Consider the following 17,188-nt stretch of genomic DNA (forward strand, 5'->3'; position numbering starts at 1 on the left):
TATGTGTTGATTAGATAGGTTAAAAAGTGCAGCTGGAATTGTTACAACAAGAGTTTGTTTCTCAAACCTTAACTGAAGTCATAAGACTTGGCACAAAAGCTCCCACAAATAGATGCACAAGTTTTATGTTTTTATACTATTATAAAGTTAACTGTCTTGATATTGGAAACAGATTATCAAAGTAGTAACTAAGCAAATATTTGGTACAGTTTTATGGTTATTATTTTTAATATAATTTTTGAAGTGTTGACTGGATTAAAAGAGGAGGCCAAATTTGAATTGGCTCTTGACTTTTTATAAAATCTAATACTCCTGCTTTTTATATAGTAGCTTATTTGGCACGTCTGTACATAGAATCAAGGGGACTCAAATTCCTGATGAATAAAACATACCCTTTATTAACTTTTGACTTGTTCTCTCTTGTACTTAAGTATACTTTGGTTATACAAGACAACAAATTATCATCCTGTGACCTGTGCGAAAATGAGATCTCAAATGCCAAAAAAAAAAAACAAACCTACCTTAAATTGCTTTGTTAATGAATGTGTAAGCTCAAGTTCTTCAAATAGCAAACATTAAATGGAGTAATATGTGAATGATGCTTTAAAATCGCTGTAGGTTAAATATGGACTTTAAATATGTCTACCCATAGCATACAGATTCTGTATAAAAAAATATAAGATATAAATGAAGAAATATGATATTTTTTGCTCTGGTCTTTGTTGAGCAGGAATTTTCTGAAAATATCTTTAGAAGTGAGGGGGAATTAATGAAAATAACTTGTCATTTCCAAATGCTGTCTGTTAAACAGATGGTAAAACTGCTGAGGCATGTTATGCTGACACCTTTCTCTGGAAGCAGCCAGCCAGGCTGAAAGTCCTGCAGGAGCATATGTTGTGTAATAACCATCTCTCCACCAATAAGTATTTTCTCCACTTTTATCTCAGTAGTTGTCAACTGTATTTGTTCATTAATACCGATTAAAGAGAAATGCTTACATTTCTTACAAAAAAAATTCCCACACCATTTACCTTTGACACATAAAAAGTGCAGGAGTCTGAGGCTTTAATGAATTCTGTGCAACAAGGTATTTATGGCTTTGCAAGTTAGAAAAAACACTGCATTTAGAATCCATGAGCTTGGTAAGATCTTAACATGATAATTCAATTTTGCTATTTTCCTCTGATGAATAGTGTGAGCTGGCAGTATTTTGTGGAAGGAAAAAAAGCTCAATTCTCCTGATTTAGAGTTTTAGAGAGCCAAATAATATACTCAGTGCAGCACAAAAAGAAAAACACTTGAAGTTGTTATTATAGCCCAGGAAAGTTTTGTTTGGGTTGGGTTGGGTATTTCTTTATTCGTTCTCATCAAGCTTGTAACTAACATTGGTGTTTGGGTGTTTAAGCAAAAAGAATGTTGGTTTTATAAGAGATCTATTGAACTCTTGTTTTCTTAAGCAGTGATAGTCTGGATCACTGTTTGTTTTTTCAGTTTGAATCAATACTTTATATTCCATCGAATAAGAGCTGTATGCTTTCTCCTTTTCCTACACAGCTGTAGAATTGTGCCTGAAGACCAACCTCGTGTACAACTAGCTGGCTGTTTGTTCAGAAAAGGACTGAGAATATGCTTAGGATCTACTTCATGCACTAACGAAAAAAAACCCTAGTCACAAAAGAGGATATGGTAGAGAGAATATGTTCTTTCAACATCTGTGCAAGAGCTGTTTGAAGTGGTATTGTGATGAATCCAGCAATTAAGGAAGGCATTAAAGTCAGTTTTATCTACTCAAACTTGATAAATTTTGGGTAGTGTTCTAAGTACTGCTCTTTGATGTATGACTCAGTGTGATGACGCTGTTATACTCAGATAAGCACTTCTTTTAGTGGTTTATTCATGACTTCTAAGGCTTATTAGGTATATATTTATAAAGTAGATGAGATTGAGTTTTGGAATTCAGGTACGTCTGATTACTTTTTCAGTGTTTGTACCCTACTGAGCACTCGCTTTTGCATTGCATTGAAGTTCTTTAAACGTGTTGGATACAGCTGCTGTCTGTCCTTGCATGTTTTTAATAACTTGCTATAGACTAAACCACTGAATCAGTAAAATAAAAGGCCTCTTTGTTAGTGTACTATATCATTAATAAAGGTTTATGCACTTATGGTTTGGCAAGCAGAAAGTTTGACTTCTCTGGCTGTCAAGAAGTTACAAGTTGACAAGAACAACTGACCCACTTGTCTTTGCTAAAAGAACTGGGATGCCTGCTGTCATGAAACAGAGATGCAGACAGTTTCAGCTCCACTGGCATTTAATTGTTAATGTGTGCAAAATCTGTTTCAGAGCTGCTTTGGCACTTCTTTGAAGGCAGTTAGTCAACTTGTCGGAGTGAGGCACACTGCTAAGCAGCATTCCTGCTATCTGACCTATGTATTAGTAGTTTGGAGGTCAACAAAAATCTCAGCTGGAGGATTTTACTCGCTGGCTGGAGGAGAAAGTACTGTTAAAGGTTGGTTATCGAGGCTAGCTCTACTAAAAATAGCAGGAGAGACAGCAGAATAATAAAGTGAATAACAGGAGCACATACTAAAATTACGCTGGTAACAAACACAATGTTCTGAGGTTTTCTAAAACGCAGCAGACATTTGTCCCACATTCCAGTAATTTATTTGAAAGGCATGTTCCACTTGAGGATTGCCAAGAACTTTACAAATACTAAGCCTTTTAACGTGTCTAAGGTATGTGCTGTGCTTTTTTAAAAAGAACCTCATAGGCAGAAATGATAGCCATATTTTTTCCAGAAGTTTGTGGCCTATAATAATACAGAAAGTTTTTCTTTACTAGGTCAGGGAACCTTCAGACTCTTCCGATATGAAAACCTGTTGCAGCTTTCTATCCCAAACCAGTTTGTAAGCTAAAAAAAAAAAAAAAGTGGTAGGACTTTTTTATGGGGTCGGGGGAAGGGAAGTGTTTTTGTTTTATTTGTGAGTAGGTTTTTTCTCCTTGGAATCTGAACACAAGGCACACATGCTATAAATTTAATTTAAGATTAAGTATCTGTACATTTCCATCACATTACTATATGATGAGCTCTGAAGTCTAGTTGCACATTGTGCTTTTTGGGAGTATAAAAATTAGAGTTTAAGTTAAAATTGTTAATTAACTCATACAAATATGAGGCACTTTTTCCATACATATCTACAATCTAAAAATGAAATGGACAAACTTGGGATGACAGACCTAGAGAGAAAAGGTACCAGGATTATTGAGGAAGAAATATCTGCTTGAAGAAAGGCCTATATCCTTTACAGTCAGAGGTGTTCAAATGCTGTCAGTAAGACAGAAAAGGTTGAGTAGAATTGAGTGGGAATTTTAGCATTTGGAAAACTAAAAATATAGCCATGCTAGAAGGAAAGTAGAATGCACAGCTTTGCTTTGAGGTGAGAGGAATATAATTTCAGTGAAATATGGAAGGTGGTAATGGAAACTTATGGAAGAAGACCATGAAAATCCTTGGATTGTGAATTTGATTAAAAGCTTGTGGTACACCAATAAAATTTAGGAAAGAGCAGCCACTGAAACTTTTGTTAGCTGTTTAAAAAAAAAAATCAGGAAGATGAAACAACCAGGGGCTGTGCAGGCTACAGTGTTGAGGACTTTCACAATTGCTAGTCTGTCTATGCAAGAACTTCAAAAATTTTAAATATTTCACACCCTTTTGATTTTAGCACACAGGTGGTGGTGTGTATTTGTATTAAATGACCCTTGTGATACATTTTCCTGCCTTTGTGAAGCTTTGTAAAGATTTCAAATTGTAAGTGGACTTTGAAACAACATAACCTATGCTTCTGTAATCCACTGGGAAGTCAAGTGAAGTACTGGGGCCATTGACATGACTCTTGGGCACTGCTGTAGTGACCCACTTAAGATCCTAATTTCCATAGCAGTGAAAAATCAATGATCACCAGTAAACCACAGAATAATTTTGTGTGTTGTTGTCCATGCCTAAATTGTGCTAAGGAGTAGGCTGGGGAGAGGCGGTGAAGCTGCATTCATTGTCTGGTTATAATCAGGGCATCTGACGAGACATCCTAAATCAGGATAGGCTTCTGCAGATTTTTCGTGTTAAAGCTAAACTCTGCGGTGAGCATAGGCCAATGGTATTTTTCATAGATATAATGAATTTTGGTGCACTTTCAGATGTCAGCAGGCATGTCAGATGGGATAAGGGAGATGCCGTATTTCAGGCTCCTGCTGGCAGACTTGGGACAGCTGGAATTGCTGCAAGTTCCAAAGCACTTATCATAGATGAAACTTACTCTCACTTCCTGTTACTTTTGACAGTTAGCTCTATTATTTTGAAGCGAAAAATAATTTAGTAGGTGCTTATGTTAGACATTCTGCCTAAGTTCATGCTGACTTCAGGCATTCGCAGCAGAAAAGTCTGTAAATAATTGTGTTATTTTGTGATAAATGCTCAGTTGTTTAAGCATACATCATGACAACGGTTTTACTGGAGTAGCTAATGGCAGCATCTTTACTTTCTGCCCTTTAAGACAGCGTTTCTATTGGGGATGCTCTCGGTCTCAGTCCTGACTGAAGAACTCTCTTCTGTTTGCTTGGCAGTAGTCCATTTGATTTTAAATAATAATAATTTTAAAAATCCCATAGCTCTGTCAAATGCCATTTATTTTGAGGAAGACAAGACTGTCCAAGACTCAGGTACCATGTCAGTCAGACCTTGTTCTGTGCGGAAAGTTTCCTTGTCTGTGCTTCAGCTCTGTTTTGAGGATCTTAAAAAGCTTTACTGTCTTATCAGGGGTTTGAAGCATTGTTTCTAAAACACTGTGACTTTAAATTTTTTGTGCTTTTCATTCGTGTTTTTTCTAGACTCGAGATGATTTTCTTGGGCAAGTGGATATTCCCCTTTATCAGTTACCGGTTGGTATTTTGTTCTTTTGTTTTGTATTAACAATGTGAAAAAGAAAAGGGATTCTGTAAGGAACTGTTTTAGTCACCTAAAGAAGTAAACCGTACCGATGATGTAAGTGATCAAATTCTCCTGTTGTGTTTTTGATTACTGCTGGTGTTTATAAAAAAAAAATAGTTTAACATGTCTCTAGGTATTGATTTCTGCTGCTATAAGAGTTAGAAGTGCTTGTAGTTTTTTCAAAAACAAAAAGGAAAGATTTTAAGCTGTCTCAAAGACAAGAAGAGATGATAATTTTCATATTTCTTAATATTTTATTTAAAGTATTTTTTGTTGTTTTGAGTGTTACGTAAATTTACTTCTATTAGTTCTTATTCCCACAAATAAGTGCACAAGAAAATAAGTGGAAAACAGAACTAGCCTTGTTCTGTACATTTTTGCATTCCTTCTGCAAGGCCCATTGTTAGTTTTCAGGGAAGATCACCAAGAACACTGAAATAAGTAAGCCTTTCTGCCTTTTTTTTTTTTTTTAATTTCAAAATGTTAGAGAGTAATAACAGACCTGTCCTGCTTCCTGCTGTAGGCAGGATTTGTGGTCTCAGCACCCTGCTCAGGGACAAGTAGCTGTAATGTCCCTCCAGAGAAAGCTGTCTCTTCCTGCCCACTGGGAAGCTGGGCAGCAGCATCACCTCTAGCTGCATTACCTTTAGCCAGAACTGTATAGTCTGACTTGGGTATTTTCACATTCATTTTCTTACCTTAATCAAAATTCAGTATTGCCCTGTCCCCTTTGTTTCCATCTTCATGGTTCCCAATTACTTGTTTTTGCCATCTAAATCTACTGTGCTTCATTGGCCCAAACATAAGTGGATTTTTGTTGTTATTAAAACAATCTTTCATTTACAAAAGCATATATATCTTTGATAAATATTTTTTTTTGGTGGGTGGGGGGGATAAATGAAATCAGTTTATATTATAAATTCATTATTGCATGTAGTTTTGGTTCCCATCTTGTTTTCCCTGATACTGTGTGAATGCAGACTGCTTATAACTAAGAAGGGCTGGTAGTCATGGGCACATGAAGAGGTTAACTCCTCTCTACAGTAAGACAGTAAACATATCCAAAACCAAAATTAATTAATCAAAGGCTAACCTGGTATTGAATCCAAAGCAGTTGTTGTTTTTGAAAAATAAGAAGCACGATTACAAAACATATTTTCTACTTTTTCTTTTCTTTCCTCTCATGTCTTTCCACAGCCTTTTACTGTGTTATGTTGGGCAGGGATACAAGGAAAAAAAAAAAAACTTAAATTCCATTTTACTTTCAGAGAGGTATTTATTTTAATACTTACACTGCAATGTCTGGTATATAAGATAGCATTTTTCTTTCTGAGATTCAGTACAGTAGATATTCAGCAAGATTGAATGACAAAGCCAGAGGCCTTTAAAAAAAAACCAAAAAACTCTGAAATCTTTAATGTAATAGTGGCTAACCTTATGTCCTGGAATTTTTGGCTTCTTCCCAATCAAATATTGACATTTTTTAGACTTTTTTTTTTTAAATACCATTATGGAATTGCATAATCTGACATTTTTTTCTTAATTAAAAATTCTACAAACAAGTGCAATTTTTTTTCGCTTGTACAGTACTTTTGGAAATGGTTAAAATGTATTAACAAGAGCCTAGAGTTAGATCCCAGAATTCACAAACAGCTGAGAAAGCAAAATCCATTTTGACTTGAAAAAAGGGATTTCCAAATATTCCTAGACACACAGTACTGTAAGAAATTAACTGTTTTTGTAGGAATTGCAAAACAGCAGCTGGATTTGTTAACCAGAAAAAATATTTTTTTTTTCTGTAATGGTCCTACATGTATATTTCTATTGCTGTACCCAGGATATATATTTATAAATATAAAATCATGTCTGTTTATTTCTGTGCTTCTTTCTGTTGAGCAACTTCACTTTCATGAATCAGAAGAGATGTTCTCAAGAATAGATTTCTGTTTTTGTTTTTGTTTTTTAAGATTTTCATTTTTGCCAAATCCCAAAGCTTTTTGCATCAGTTCTGCATAAGAATATTTGAAAAATACCAAAGCAGGGGAAAAAAAAGTTATGGCAGATCTTCTGAATGCGTAAATTGAGAAACGACCAATTTCAGGCTAAACAGTTTCTTTTCCCTATGCCAGTGCTTTAGAAACTGTAATGTGTGTATGTATGTTTTACACACTGAAAAGATTCATTGTTCTTTTTTTTTCCTTGAACTGGAGAATTAACTTTATTCCTACAATAAAAGTTGGCTTTGATTGCCAGAGCTTTAACTGAACACGCAATTCAAATGCAAGAAGTTACACAGACTTTAAAAAACTGATTTCAAATTTCTGATAATTTTCCTAAACAACAAATGTTCAGTGATACAGACTTCTTGAAAAAGCTTCTCTTATTCCAGACAGAACATCCAAGTATGGAGAGACCATATACCTTTAGGGATTTTGTTCTTCATCCAAGAAGGTTAGTAAATACCACATATAAATTCTAACTTTCATATCCAAACAATGCAATTATGTAAATTCTTGTATGTACATAAATATTGTCTACACTTTCATGTTTTCATCACAGAAACTTGAATTTCAGTGGAGCAAAATGTTTGTGGTTCTGCTAAAGTCAGCATTTGTTTAAATTCTTTTTCAAATTGAAATTGTTTCTTCCCTTCCTTTAAAAGATGTCTGTTGTTTGCCTCTCATAAACTTTCATATGACTTTAATTACATAACAAAGCTTAAACTGAAAAGCTGCTCACATGTTAAAGTCCTGTTAAGAAAACAAGCAATTATAAAATACGGAGCACTTCGGTATTGATTTTAGTGTTGCACATTTTGTATTTGTTTTTAAATTTATTTTTTTTTAACCTAGATCAGCAATGTAGAGCAATGGAGATAAAATTCATAAAATACATGGCAGTGTTTTTTCAGATAATGCTTTCTAGATATGGGTTATATAGATCTTTTTCAGCCATGTTGTTAGCAGAAAAGGTAATTTGAAGAATTTTACATCACTTGATTTTAGATTTTTAGCACTTTGGGGTGAGTTCCCAAGTCTTAAAGCTGATACCATTATAGAACTTGGTTAATTGAAACTGTAAAGAGTAAAGTTTATGTAGAGAAGATTCAAAATAATCCTCCAGCTGGACTTATTTAGCTTTGAATTTTGTAACAGCGTCACAAGTGCATTGTAAGAACACTTTTTCTCCTCTACAGCCATAAATCAAGAGTTAAAGGTCACCTTAGATTAAAGATGACTTACTTACCTAAAAGCAATGGATCTGAAGAAGAAACCACAGAACAGGCTGAGGAATTGGAGGTGGGAAAATATTTTTTTTTTGCTGAGAAACCTAGCAAACATTTGTATTCAGCTATTAAGGATAGTAACCAAATATTTTTAGAAACAAGCAGATCTGATTGCTTATGTCTTGCTGAGAGTAAAGTGATTCATACAGAAATTTGTCCTCTCGTTTCTTAAGAACTACAACAAAACTGACAGCCAATCTTAGTGGTTTAAGATATAGTAGAACTGTACCTTAAAAAGATGATGATTTAATAATTTGGGATACTTTTTCACTTTGATAATGCAAATTAAAAGCAGTTAATATTGTGTCTCTTAGCCTGGGTGGATTTTATTGGACCAACCGGATGCTTCTAACCAGCCACAACAGCAGCAGCAGGAATCTCCTCCACTGCCTTCAGGCTGGGAAGAAAGACAAGACATCCTTGGCAGGACCTATTATGTCAATCACGAATTCAGAAGAACACAGTGGAAAAGACCAACTGCTCAGTATGTCTTTTGGCTAGAAGATTCGAGCCTTACATTAGTTTTCAATTTTCTCTAGTTGCACTGAAGGTGGGAAGAACTAGAAAATCCATACCTTGAGAGTTAGATCTGAGACTTTTCCACATCTGAACATTCAAGCCCATGTGTCTTGGTCATTGACTAGTGGTCCATTTAACTACAAAACATCCTTCCTACTATCTGGAAGCTTATGTTCAAATTGAAACTGCTTGTAGTTGTAAGAGATGATATAGTAATACAGCGGAGATTATTTTTCAGCTCTAAGACTGTTTCTTCCTTCCCAGCAATGATTATATTTACCTTGGTGTTTTGTTGTTTCTTTTTCTTTTTTAGACTACAAATCTTGTTCCTTAGCATATGAATTCAAAAAATAATACTTGAAATGCTATCTGGTTATTTAATTTTACTGATGCTTCCTGTTCAGAACAGTTCACATTAATTGTATAGCTCACAACTGCATCACTTTCTCCATCCAAAACAACTGTAAAGTGTATTTTTTGTTGTTGAAAGGTAAAACATTAATATGGATGATTTTTTTTTTCAATAGGGACAATGTAGCTGTAGCAGATATTGGTAACATGCAGATGGAGGCCCACCATGCGTTCACTCATCGGCGGCAGATATCAGAAGATACAGAAAATCTAGACAGCAGAGATTCTCCTGAGGTAAAAAACATATGTAAATATTTCTGGAATGCACGTAGACTTTCACCTCTAGTCAAGAAGCTTATTTTAAGTATTTAGAAATTAAACCTACTTAATTTGAAATATTTTTTCTTTCTTTCTTTTTAAAGAGCTGGGAAATTATAACTGAAGATGAGGCAACTTTGTATAGCAATGAGAACCCTCAAATACGTCTACCACAGAACAGTTGTGATATACAGACTCATCTTGCAGAAGAGCTGAATACCAGACTTACCACCTCTGGAAGTTCAGCTACTGGCCAGTCAGCAGCCTACACTGTAAGTTACTTTTTCTCATTGTTAAAATTGTATTAATAAATTCTTTGTATCAACTGTTTTAATTTCATCTCAGGTGTTGAGAATTTAAGAGTAATTTTACTATACAAGCAAACATTTTATTATTCCCCACTTTACTTATCTAGAACAGGAATTTCTGCCTGAACCTGAGGCTTGTGTTAACTATTTTTCAGAATCTAAATCTACCTTCTATTCCAGCATCGTGCTGATCTGAGTAGTGCTGAGAAGTGCAGATGAAGAAGGCTGTTTGTAATCATCCTAAATGTTTCTTTTTAGAGAAATAGTTCCATACTGGTAACTTCTTCCGTTAGGACAAGTTTAAAGATAACTCATTTTTCATTGCAAATATTGGGATAAGGTTCTATGATTCGGGCTGAGTAAACTTGATGACTACGTAGCAACAAAAAGGAGGCTTCACTCATACAGTTCTGAAATCTTGCACCAGTTATGAAATTTGTCTAATTTCCTGCAAGTCTATTCAGCTGACTAGCCCAGCTGAAAACTATCTGCTTTTTCTCCTCAACACTGTTTTCTGCTGTTTTAGCAAGTTAAAAGAGCACCCTAGGTTGTCTGAAAAATGCTATACTAGCAAGGGAAAAACAGCAGGAGTACACAGCAATGAGTGAGTCTTTTTGGTGGCAGCAAGCAATTAAATAAGCTTAGCTGTCTTGTGAAACCTGACCTTCACAAATGGCCTTGTAAACTGATATGTATAAATATATGACTTGAGAAATCCGCTATCCATTGAGGAAGGCCTGCAGAGGTGACCCAGTCCATGTGATGCATAAGATGTCAGTATTTAAATGGAATTATCAACTTTTGTGATGCTGAAGTTGCCATTCCAAATGTGACTTAAAGGTAAATTCCTTGTGTTTTTATAAGATTTTATAAAGACATCTGAAGGGTTTCTGGAAATAGTAAAGTGAGAGCCACAAGACTTACATATTCAGCATCCTATGGATGTCAAGAAAACCATTATTTCTGTTTGCTTGGTGGGTAGCTTATGTAAAGGAGGAAACAGATGTTCATGTTATTTGTAACAGCCAGCTAGAACAACAGTCTTGCATCCCTTCACCACCACCAATCAAAAAAAACCCAAACAAACAATAAAACAAAACAAAACACAAAATCAGTTGTTTTCTCTGAAATATTCTAAGAGGGTACATGGGTATATAGAGAACAAGTAATCTTGAAACTTCTGGAGGAGGATGAAATACAGCTGCTTAATTGTAGTGAGTGAGATATAAGAAGTAGCTCTAGGCAGAAATATGGGTGCTTATACAAACTGTAGTAATTGAACCACCTCTTTTGGAAAGCTATTATCTCAGTTTTTCATGTCTTATTTAAACTCTCTGAAAACTTGTGTTGACTCTGTGTCATAGGCTGTAGTCCACTGACAAAATAATGTGATGAGTTCTATATTGTAAATTCAATTGTAATGTAACTGGTTGCAAGTAATTGATGTTTTAAATGCCAAAATACCTATTGTTAGGGTTTTCAGAACTTTTTCAAGTCTCTTATTAATTTTTTTTGAAGTTACAGTAGGTTTACAAAAATTTTTTTAAAAGGTCCTTTCAAAACAAATGACATTTTCGAGATGAAAATTGTAACAATTTAAAGTGTGATAATCATAGTTTACAGTTTGCTGTTGTCATTAAAGCTGCAATAATAATTGATATGCCATTCTTCTCTGCTACTTCAAGAACCATTCCAGCAGAAGAGGTAGTCTGCAAACATACAGAGTTGAAGAGCAGCCTGCACATCCAGTGGTATGTCATCATCCAAAAACATTAGTTCGAAATATTTGTACTGATCAGAGGCTTGTGTAGCACAGAAGTTGAAGGATGTAGAACATTTTAATTACGTATAGTCTCCAGGCAGCTCTCCTGATAATGTTGCAGTTATGAGAGTCTAGCAAGACTGAAGTTCAGTTGTTAAGCTTCCATCTTCCAACTTTGTGTTTTCAGGTTAACATTACTTAATGCGTGGATAGAGCTTACAGAAGGAAATGATTCTCCCATGAAATACCATTTTTTAAATCATTTACTTTTATAATAAAGGCTATACCGCTGTCCTTATGTTACATTTTCATGGTGGTGCTGCAAAATTATGAGTTCCTAGCCAGAAGTACTAGGCTAGATCAGCCAAGTCTAAAGCAGATACATAAACTAGTCTTTTTAATCCTTTTGGATGAGAAGCTTAAATTAAAAGTAAATAAATAAAATAATTCTGTCAGTTGATACTTCAGTAAGGATTTAAACACTACTTTTCTAATTTTCCAGACCATGGAAAATCGTAGATCTTGTTAATCACTATTTTTTTAATTTGGCAGGGAAAAGCCTTTTCATAGTCAGTTTCATAGTTTTCCTAACTGTTTTTTCTTCTGTTATCATTAATATTTAGTTACTGCCTACTTCATCTGGATTACCGCCAGGCTGGGAAGAAAGACAAGATGAAAAAGGGAGGTCATATTACATAGATCACAATTCAAGAACTACTACTTGGATAAAACCAGTTGTACAGGTACTTTCTGCATTCTAATTATTGTTTTCATTCATATAACCCTTTAAACACCTCACATAATAGGAGTTGAGTTTAGAGATCTCTTTGAAATAAAACATGTGAGAGGCATAACCTGATAACAAATCACAAAAATCTGAGGGAGTGCAACTGGAGTTAGTAACAGCAGTATTTATGGTAAGTCACTCTACCATTAATGTATCAGGAAAGCCTTCTGTAATGTGATAGCTGTTGGGGAAGCCTGAAAAACATCTTTCAACTTTGGTAGCCTAATCTGTGATTGTTAGTCACGTTGTTGATAAACAAACCTGTCTACAGTTTGGCATTTGCTTTATGAAACTTCATGCTTTCATGAATCAAGAAATATTAGTACCTTAATTTTAAGATAAAATACATTGTTCTACAGACATTCATTATTAGTGTTCTTTTTGTTCCTTTTTTTTTTTTTCCTGTAGATTGCTATGGAAGCAGGTCAGTTGCCAACTGCACAAAATACTTCTATAGCAAGACAGCCACAAGCAACATCAGGTGATTCATCACAACAGTCTTCTAATCAGCAGCCTGAAATGGAGCAAGGATTTCTCCCTAAAGGCTGGGAAGTTCGGCATGCACCTAATGGGAGACCATTCTTTATTGACCACAATACCAAAACTACAACATGGGTAATGATAGCTGCTTTCATGGACTGAAGTTCTAGTTTATCTCAAGTCAAGGCTTTCCTGCTTTCAGCAAACTTGCATAGATTTCTTCAGTCTCAACATTTCTTTACTGGCATCTTTATTTCCTAAAAACAAAACAAACAAACAAGGAAAAACCTAACAACTCTCTCACCTCACACACACAAGAGGGAAAATACAACTACAAATGTGAATGTGATTTATTGTCAGTAGGGAAGGTATTGTGACGCATTTATTCAAGCAAGATAGCTGTATCATGTCTGTTAAGGAACATATATGATTTTTAAAAACCAAAAAATTGAGTAACTTAAAATATCTTTCCTGAGTAGAATCTCATGAATTTTACAAACTGTATTATCACTTGAAAGTTTAACTTAGGAGGAAAATGCTGTGTATGGGAATCAGTTTTGCAAGTGTAGAGCATCTCCTAAATAATGTTGCTGTTAAAACTGTAGAACTGTAATAGCTTATATACACTGTTAACAGAGGTCAGTTTTGTAATCCTATCTTCCAACAAGAAATCCATTACCTTGAGTCTTTCACATCCTACAGTGCACAATGCAAATTGCTATGAATTCCTGGAGCAGGCCAGGTGTAGCTACAGTATGGATGAGAGTGTTCAGCTCTGATTCTGCTGAGTGGTACTGCTTATCACCAGCCTCTCCTAATAGATGGACTTAAGTGTTTGAAGGGTAGGTCAGTATTACTGCTAGGTGAAAGGGAAATGTAGAGAATATATGAAAATGATTCCAAATGAATTTTAATTTCTTTGGAATCATGGAAAGGGATCATTTAACATAAGTATATTTTCTCCATTTCTCCCTGAAAAAAAACAAACCAAAACAAACAAACAAAAAAACCAAATCCAAATCCAAAACAAGAAACCCTAAACTTAATAATAATAATAATAATAATAATAATAATAATAATAATAAATAAATAAAACCAGGTGTTCCAGAAACCATGTGGTAAGATTTACTCAATTATACCAATACTGATTTAAGTGAAGGATTTGTGTGTGTGTATACACATAGAAAAGTAGAGGATTTAAATAAATTTGATTAAAAGAGGATGATTGTAAAGTACTGAAAGACTGATGATCCTCAAGGAACTGCCTAACTGTAGACTACGCAACAATTATCTTGTTGGTACTAGGCATGCTTTTTACATGGTCAGTAACAAAGAGGAAAAGAAAATCGAAGCAAAGCAAAACGAAACAAGCCCTCAAAACAATTTTAACATGCTGACTGTTTTGTTTTCAAAGGAAGATCCAAGACTGAAAATTCCTGCTCATCTGAGGAGAAAGACTTCCCTAGATCCAGTAGATCTAGGGCCATTACCAGTAAGTATATAATTTTACTTGTTTTTCAGGTATAACAATTTAATTTGAACTGCCACTATCTAAATTTGTACATGAAAAAAATGCAGCCTGCTGCTTTAAAAAACACAGTTTTTCAAATAACAACAACAACAAACTAAATTTTGAATTCCAGAGTTAAGAGTAGATGGGAGGAGCAGGCAACAATCCCTACAACTGCTGATGACCTTGTGTTCTATGCAAACTGTGTGATTATAAATTAAGTATCTCCTTCTTACAGCCAGGGTGGGAAGAAAGAACACACACAGATGGAAGAATATTCTTCATAAACCACAGTATGTACAATGTAACATTTTCTCACCACTCATCATTTCACTACTGTTGTCTAAGTTAAGGGAAATAATTATGAAATACCTTGCAGATACCAAGAAAACACAATGGGAGGATCCTCGACTGCAGAATGTGGCAATAACTGGACCAGTAAGCTTTTCCTTATAGCTCTATATGTTATTCTAGAGTGTGATTGATAGAATCCAAACAAGCTCTCATCATTTATCATGTCTACAAGATGAAACTTTGAAGATATTTGAACAAGGCATACTTATTTCTTTAAAGGCTTATTAGATTTTCTCTGGAAGTGGTCTTTAAATACCAGAAATAAAAATCAGTTCCAAAAGAAAATGTCTATAAAGGGAATGAAATTCATTTCTAAGTGAAAAATAATGATCTGGCCTTGATACTTTATCTGAAGTGCAAAATTACCAGGACTAATTGCAAAGATGGTACACATTATAATTATAGAATGGGTTTTAGTGTTCAACTGATATCTGTGTTTATTAATAGCCCACATATGTAAACAACCTTCTCTGTCCATGGAAAATAGAGGTGTTTGTAGCCAGGTTTCTCATGATAGAGCATGGAAAGACTAAACACTGTGTAAGTCATCAAAGACATTTTCGTCACTTTTATCTTGACCAGTCGGTGATTTTAGTCAGTTGCATCAGTTAATAGTAAAGTGTGGGATAAATTCTGTGTGGGGTAAATTCTGATCAGTACAAATGTTTTGAACAAAGCAGTAATTTTCAGATTTTTTGAGCTATCCATATACTCATAAATTGAAAATATTGTTGATACTTAGTTAAAAAAAGTAGTTCTTGTTTTCTCAGAACTTCAAAGTATATGTTTCACAAATATGGACTGGTTTCTTACATTAATTGTTAGAATACCTAGAACATGTTTTCAGTTGTTGGTTTTGGGTTTTGCTTGTTTGTTTTTCCAAAGGCTGTGCCTTACTCCAGGGACTATAAGCGGAAGTATGAGTTCTTCAGAAAGAAACTGAAGAAACAGGTTAGTAATCAGCAGCAACCCAGCACAAGATTAAGAAATGCATGCCCCTAAACAAAGGAAGCATGGGTTAAAGGGAAGAGAATTTGTATTTCTCTGACCTGCTTAGAGAATGTAGGACTGTCTGATTACACATACATTTGTGAAGCAGCAGCTTGATTAACTTGATTACAATTGCCATTTGATCTAACAGTAGGGTTTGTGACTATGAGCCATGAAACTGAAAGCAGTCTAATTAGAAAGCAGAAATTTTAAAAGGTTAAAAACTCAACCTTGAGGTAGGGTGTAAACAGAAAAGATTGAAAATCATTGTCATAGCATGGAATAGTTTTTGGAAATCAGAATATGGAAGGAGGAATTCTCAAAAAAGATTTTAAACTGTTGAGATAGAAATCTGATCAGACTAGATGACTGTAACAAATTGTTATAGCCTTAAAATGTTAAGTTTATAAATCTGATTTGCAAACTGTAGTTTGAGCTGGCAGTGACTGTTGTATTTATAACACTTACCATCTGGTTATTCTTATAAGAAAACATCTGTGGATAACTGCCATTAAATTTGGTGTCTTGGCAATGTTTTACATAATGGTTGACTTTTAGTTGACACCTTTATTTCACCTTTTACCTTGCAAATTTATCTCTAGCCTTTCTAAAACCTATGCACTTTGAACTGATGTGTACATCTTACATAATTACATACGCCTCTTATTTTCATAGTCAACAGGCTTACTGTTTGTTCTAATGTCATTATCTCTACCTGAGAAGTGATAGACTGCTCATGTATCCAGTATAACCAGAGCAATTTAAGAAATACGCAGATTTTAAAACATACTTTAACCATTGCCTTTTAAATGTTGACAGCTATGCAAATGATAATTAGGGTAATGGATTGATTTAAATTGAGATTGAACTGTTGTAGACCTTTTTTTTTTTAATCATCTAAATTTGGTTTTAGATTCTGTAATTGCTTGAACGTTTTTTCTGTAAAAGTGATTTACAACTAAAAATAGAATTTTATTTTAAAATGCTTCTTAGCTTTCTGAAATGATGAAATAGACCTGGATATTTCAGATGCTATGTAAATTTGATATCTAGTACTGAACATTATTTTGGGAAATGACAGATAATGCACTCACCCCAGTTATTTTTTTGTTTGCAGCTTGGATCAAGCTGTTGTTGGATGGAGATGTATATATATGTATGCCTATATATAGGCATTACATTTAAAGACAAATTCCTTTATTTGACCTTCAGTTAAGCATTTCTGCATTCAAAAATTCATTAGTTCTATGTAGTATACATAGAACTTTAAAATTTGAACTATATTGAGTTTCATTGCATCATCATAATCTAGTCATTGTACAGAATGGATTGAAACTTCCTGTTTCTGTTTTCACTGAATTTCTCAATTTTGCCTGCAGTTGTTGCTTAAGTGAAGTGGCTGAAAAAAAAAAGTGAAATCAAGAAAATACTTTGTTCTCATATAGTGATTTTAGTACGTAAGCAATGTTTTATCTCTGAAACCTCAGCAGCATCATCTCTTTGAATATTTTTTAATTTAAATACTTTCATATA

At 34.4% G+C, this 17,188-nt stretch overlaps 1 protein-coding gene across 1 annotated transcript in view; it reads left to right on the top strand.

The window, feature by feature from the left end:
* The window catches only part of LOC100547485 (E3 ubiquitin-protein ligase NEDD4), a 37,869-nt gene extending 20,874 nt beyond the window's left edge, over positions 1–16,995 (top strand). Inside the window, exons 7-20 of the mRNA XM_031555211.1 lie at positions 4,891–4,941; positions 7,380–7,441; positions 8,187–8,289; positions 8,591–8,760; positions 9,323–9,440; positions 9,569–9,736; positions 11,458–11,523; positions 12,158–12,277; positions 12,730–12,936; positions 14,216–14,293; positions 14,550–14,604; positions 14,691–14,749; positions 15,551–15,616; positions 16,773–16,995. Coding sequence (XP_031411071.1) covers positions 4,891–4,941; positions 7,380–7,441; positions 8,187–8,289; positions 8,591–8,760; positions 9,323–9,440; positions 9,569–9,736; positions 11,458–11,523; positions 12,158–12,277; positions 12,730–12,936; positions 14,216–14,293; positions 14,550–14,604; positions 14,691–14,749; positions 15,551–15,616; positions 16,773–16,871 — 1,422 coding nt within the window. The 3' untranslated portion in view covers positions 16,872–16,995. The remainder of the gene's footprint in view (positions 1–4,890; positions 4,942–7,379; positions 7,442–8,186; positions 8,290–8,590; positions 8,761–9,322; positions 9,441–9,568; positions 9,737–11,457; positions 11,524–12,157; positions 12,278–12,729; positions 12,937–14,215; positions 14,294–14,549; positions 14,605–14,690; positions 14,750–15,550; positions 15,617–16,772) is intronic.
* Positions 16,996–17,188: the final 193 nt, after the last annotated feature.

The sequence above is a fragment of the Meleagris gallopavo genome, chromosome 12, assembly GCF_000146605.3.
Source record: "Meleagris gallopavo isolate NT-WF06-2002-E0010 breed Aviagen turkey brand Nicholas breeding stock chromosome 12, Turkey_5.1, whole genome shotgun sequence".
NCBI classification, from domain to species: Eukaryota; Metazoa; Chordata; class Aves; order Galliformes; family Phasianidae; genus Meleagris; species Meleagris gallopavo.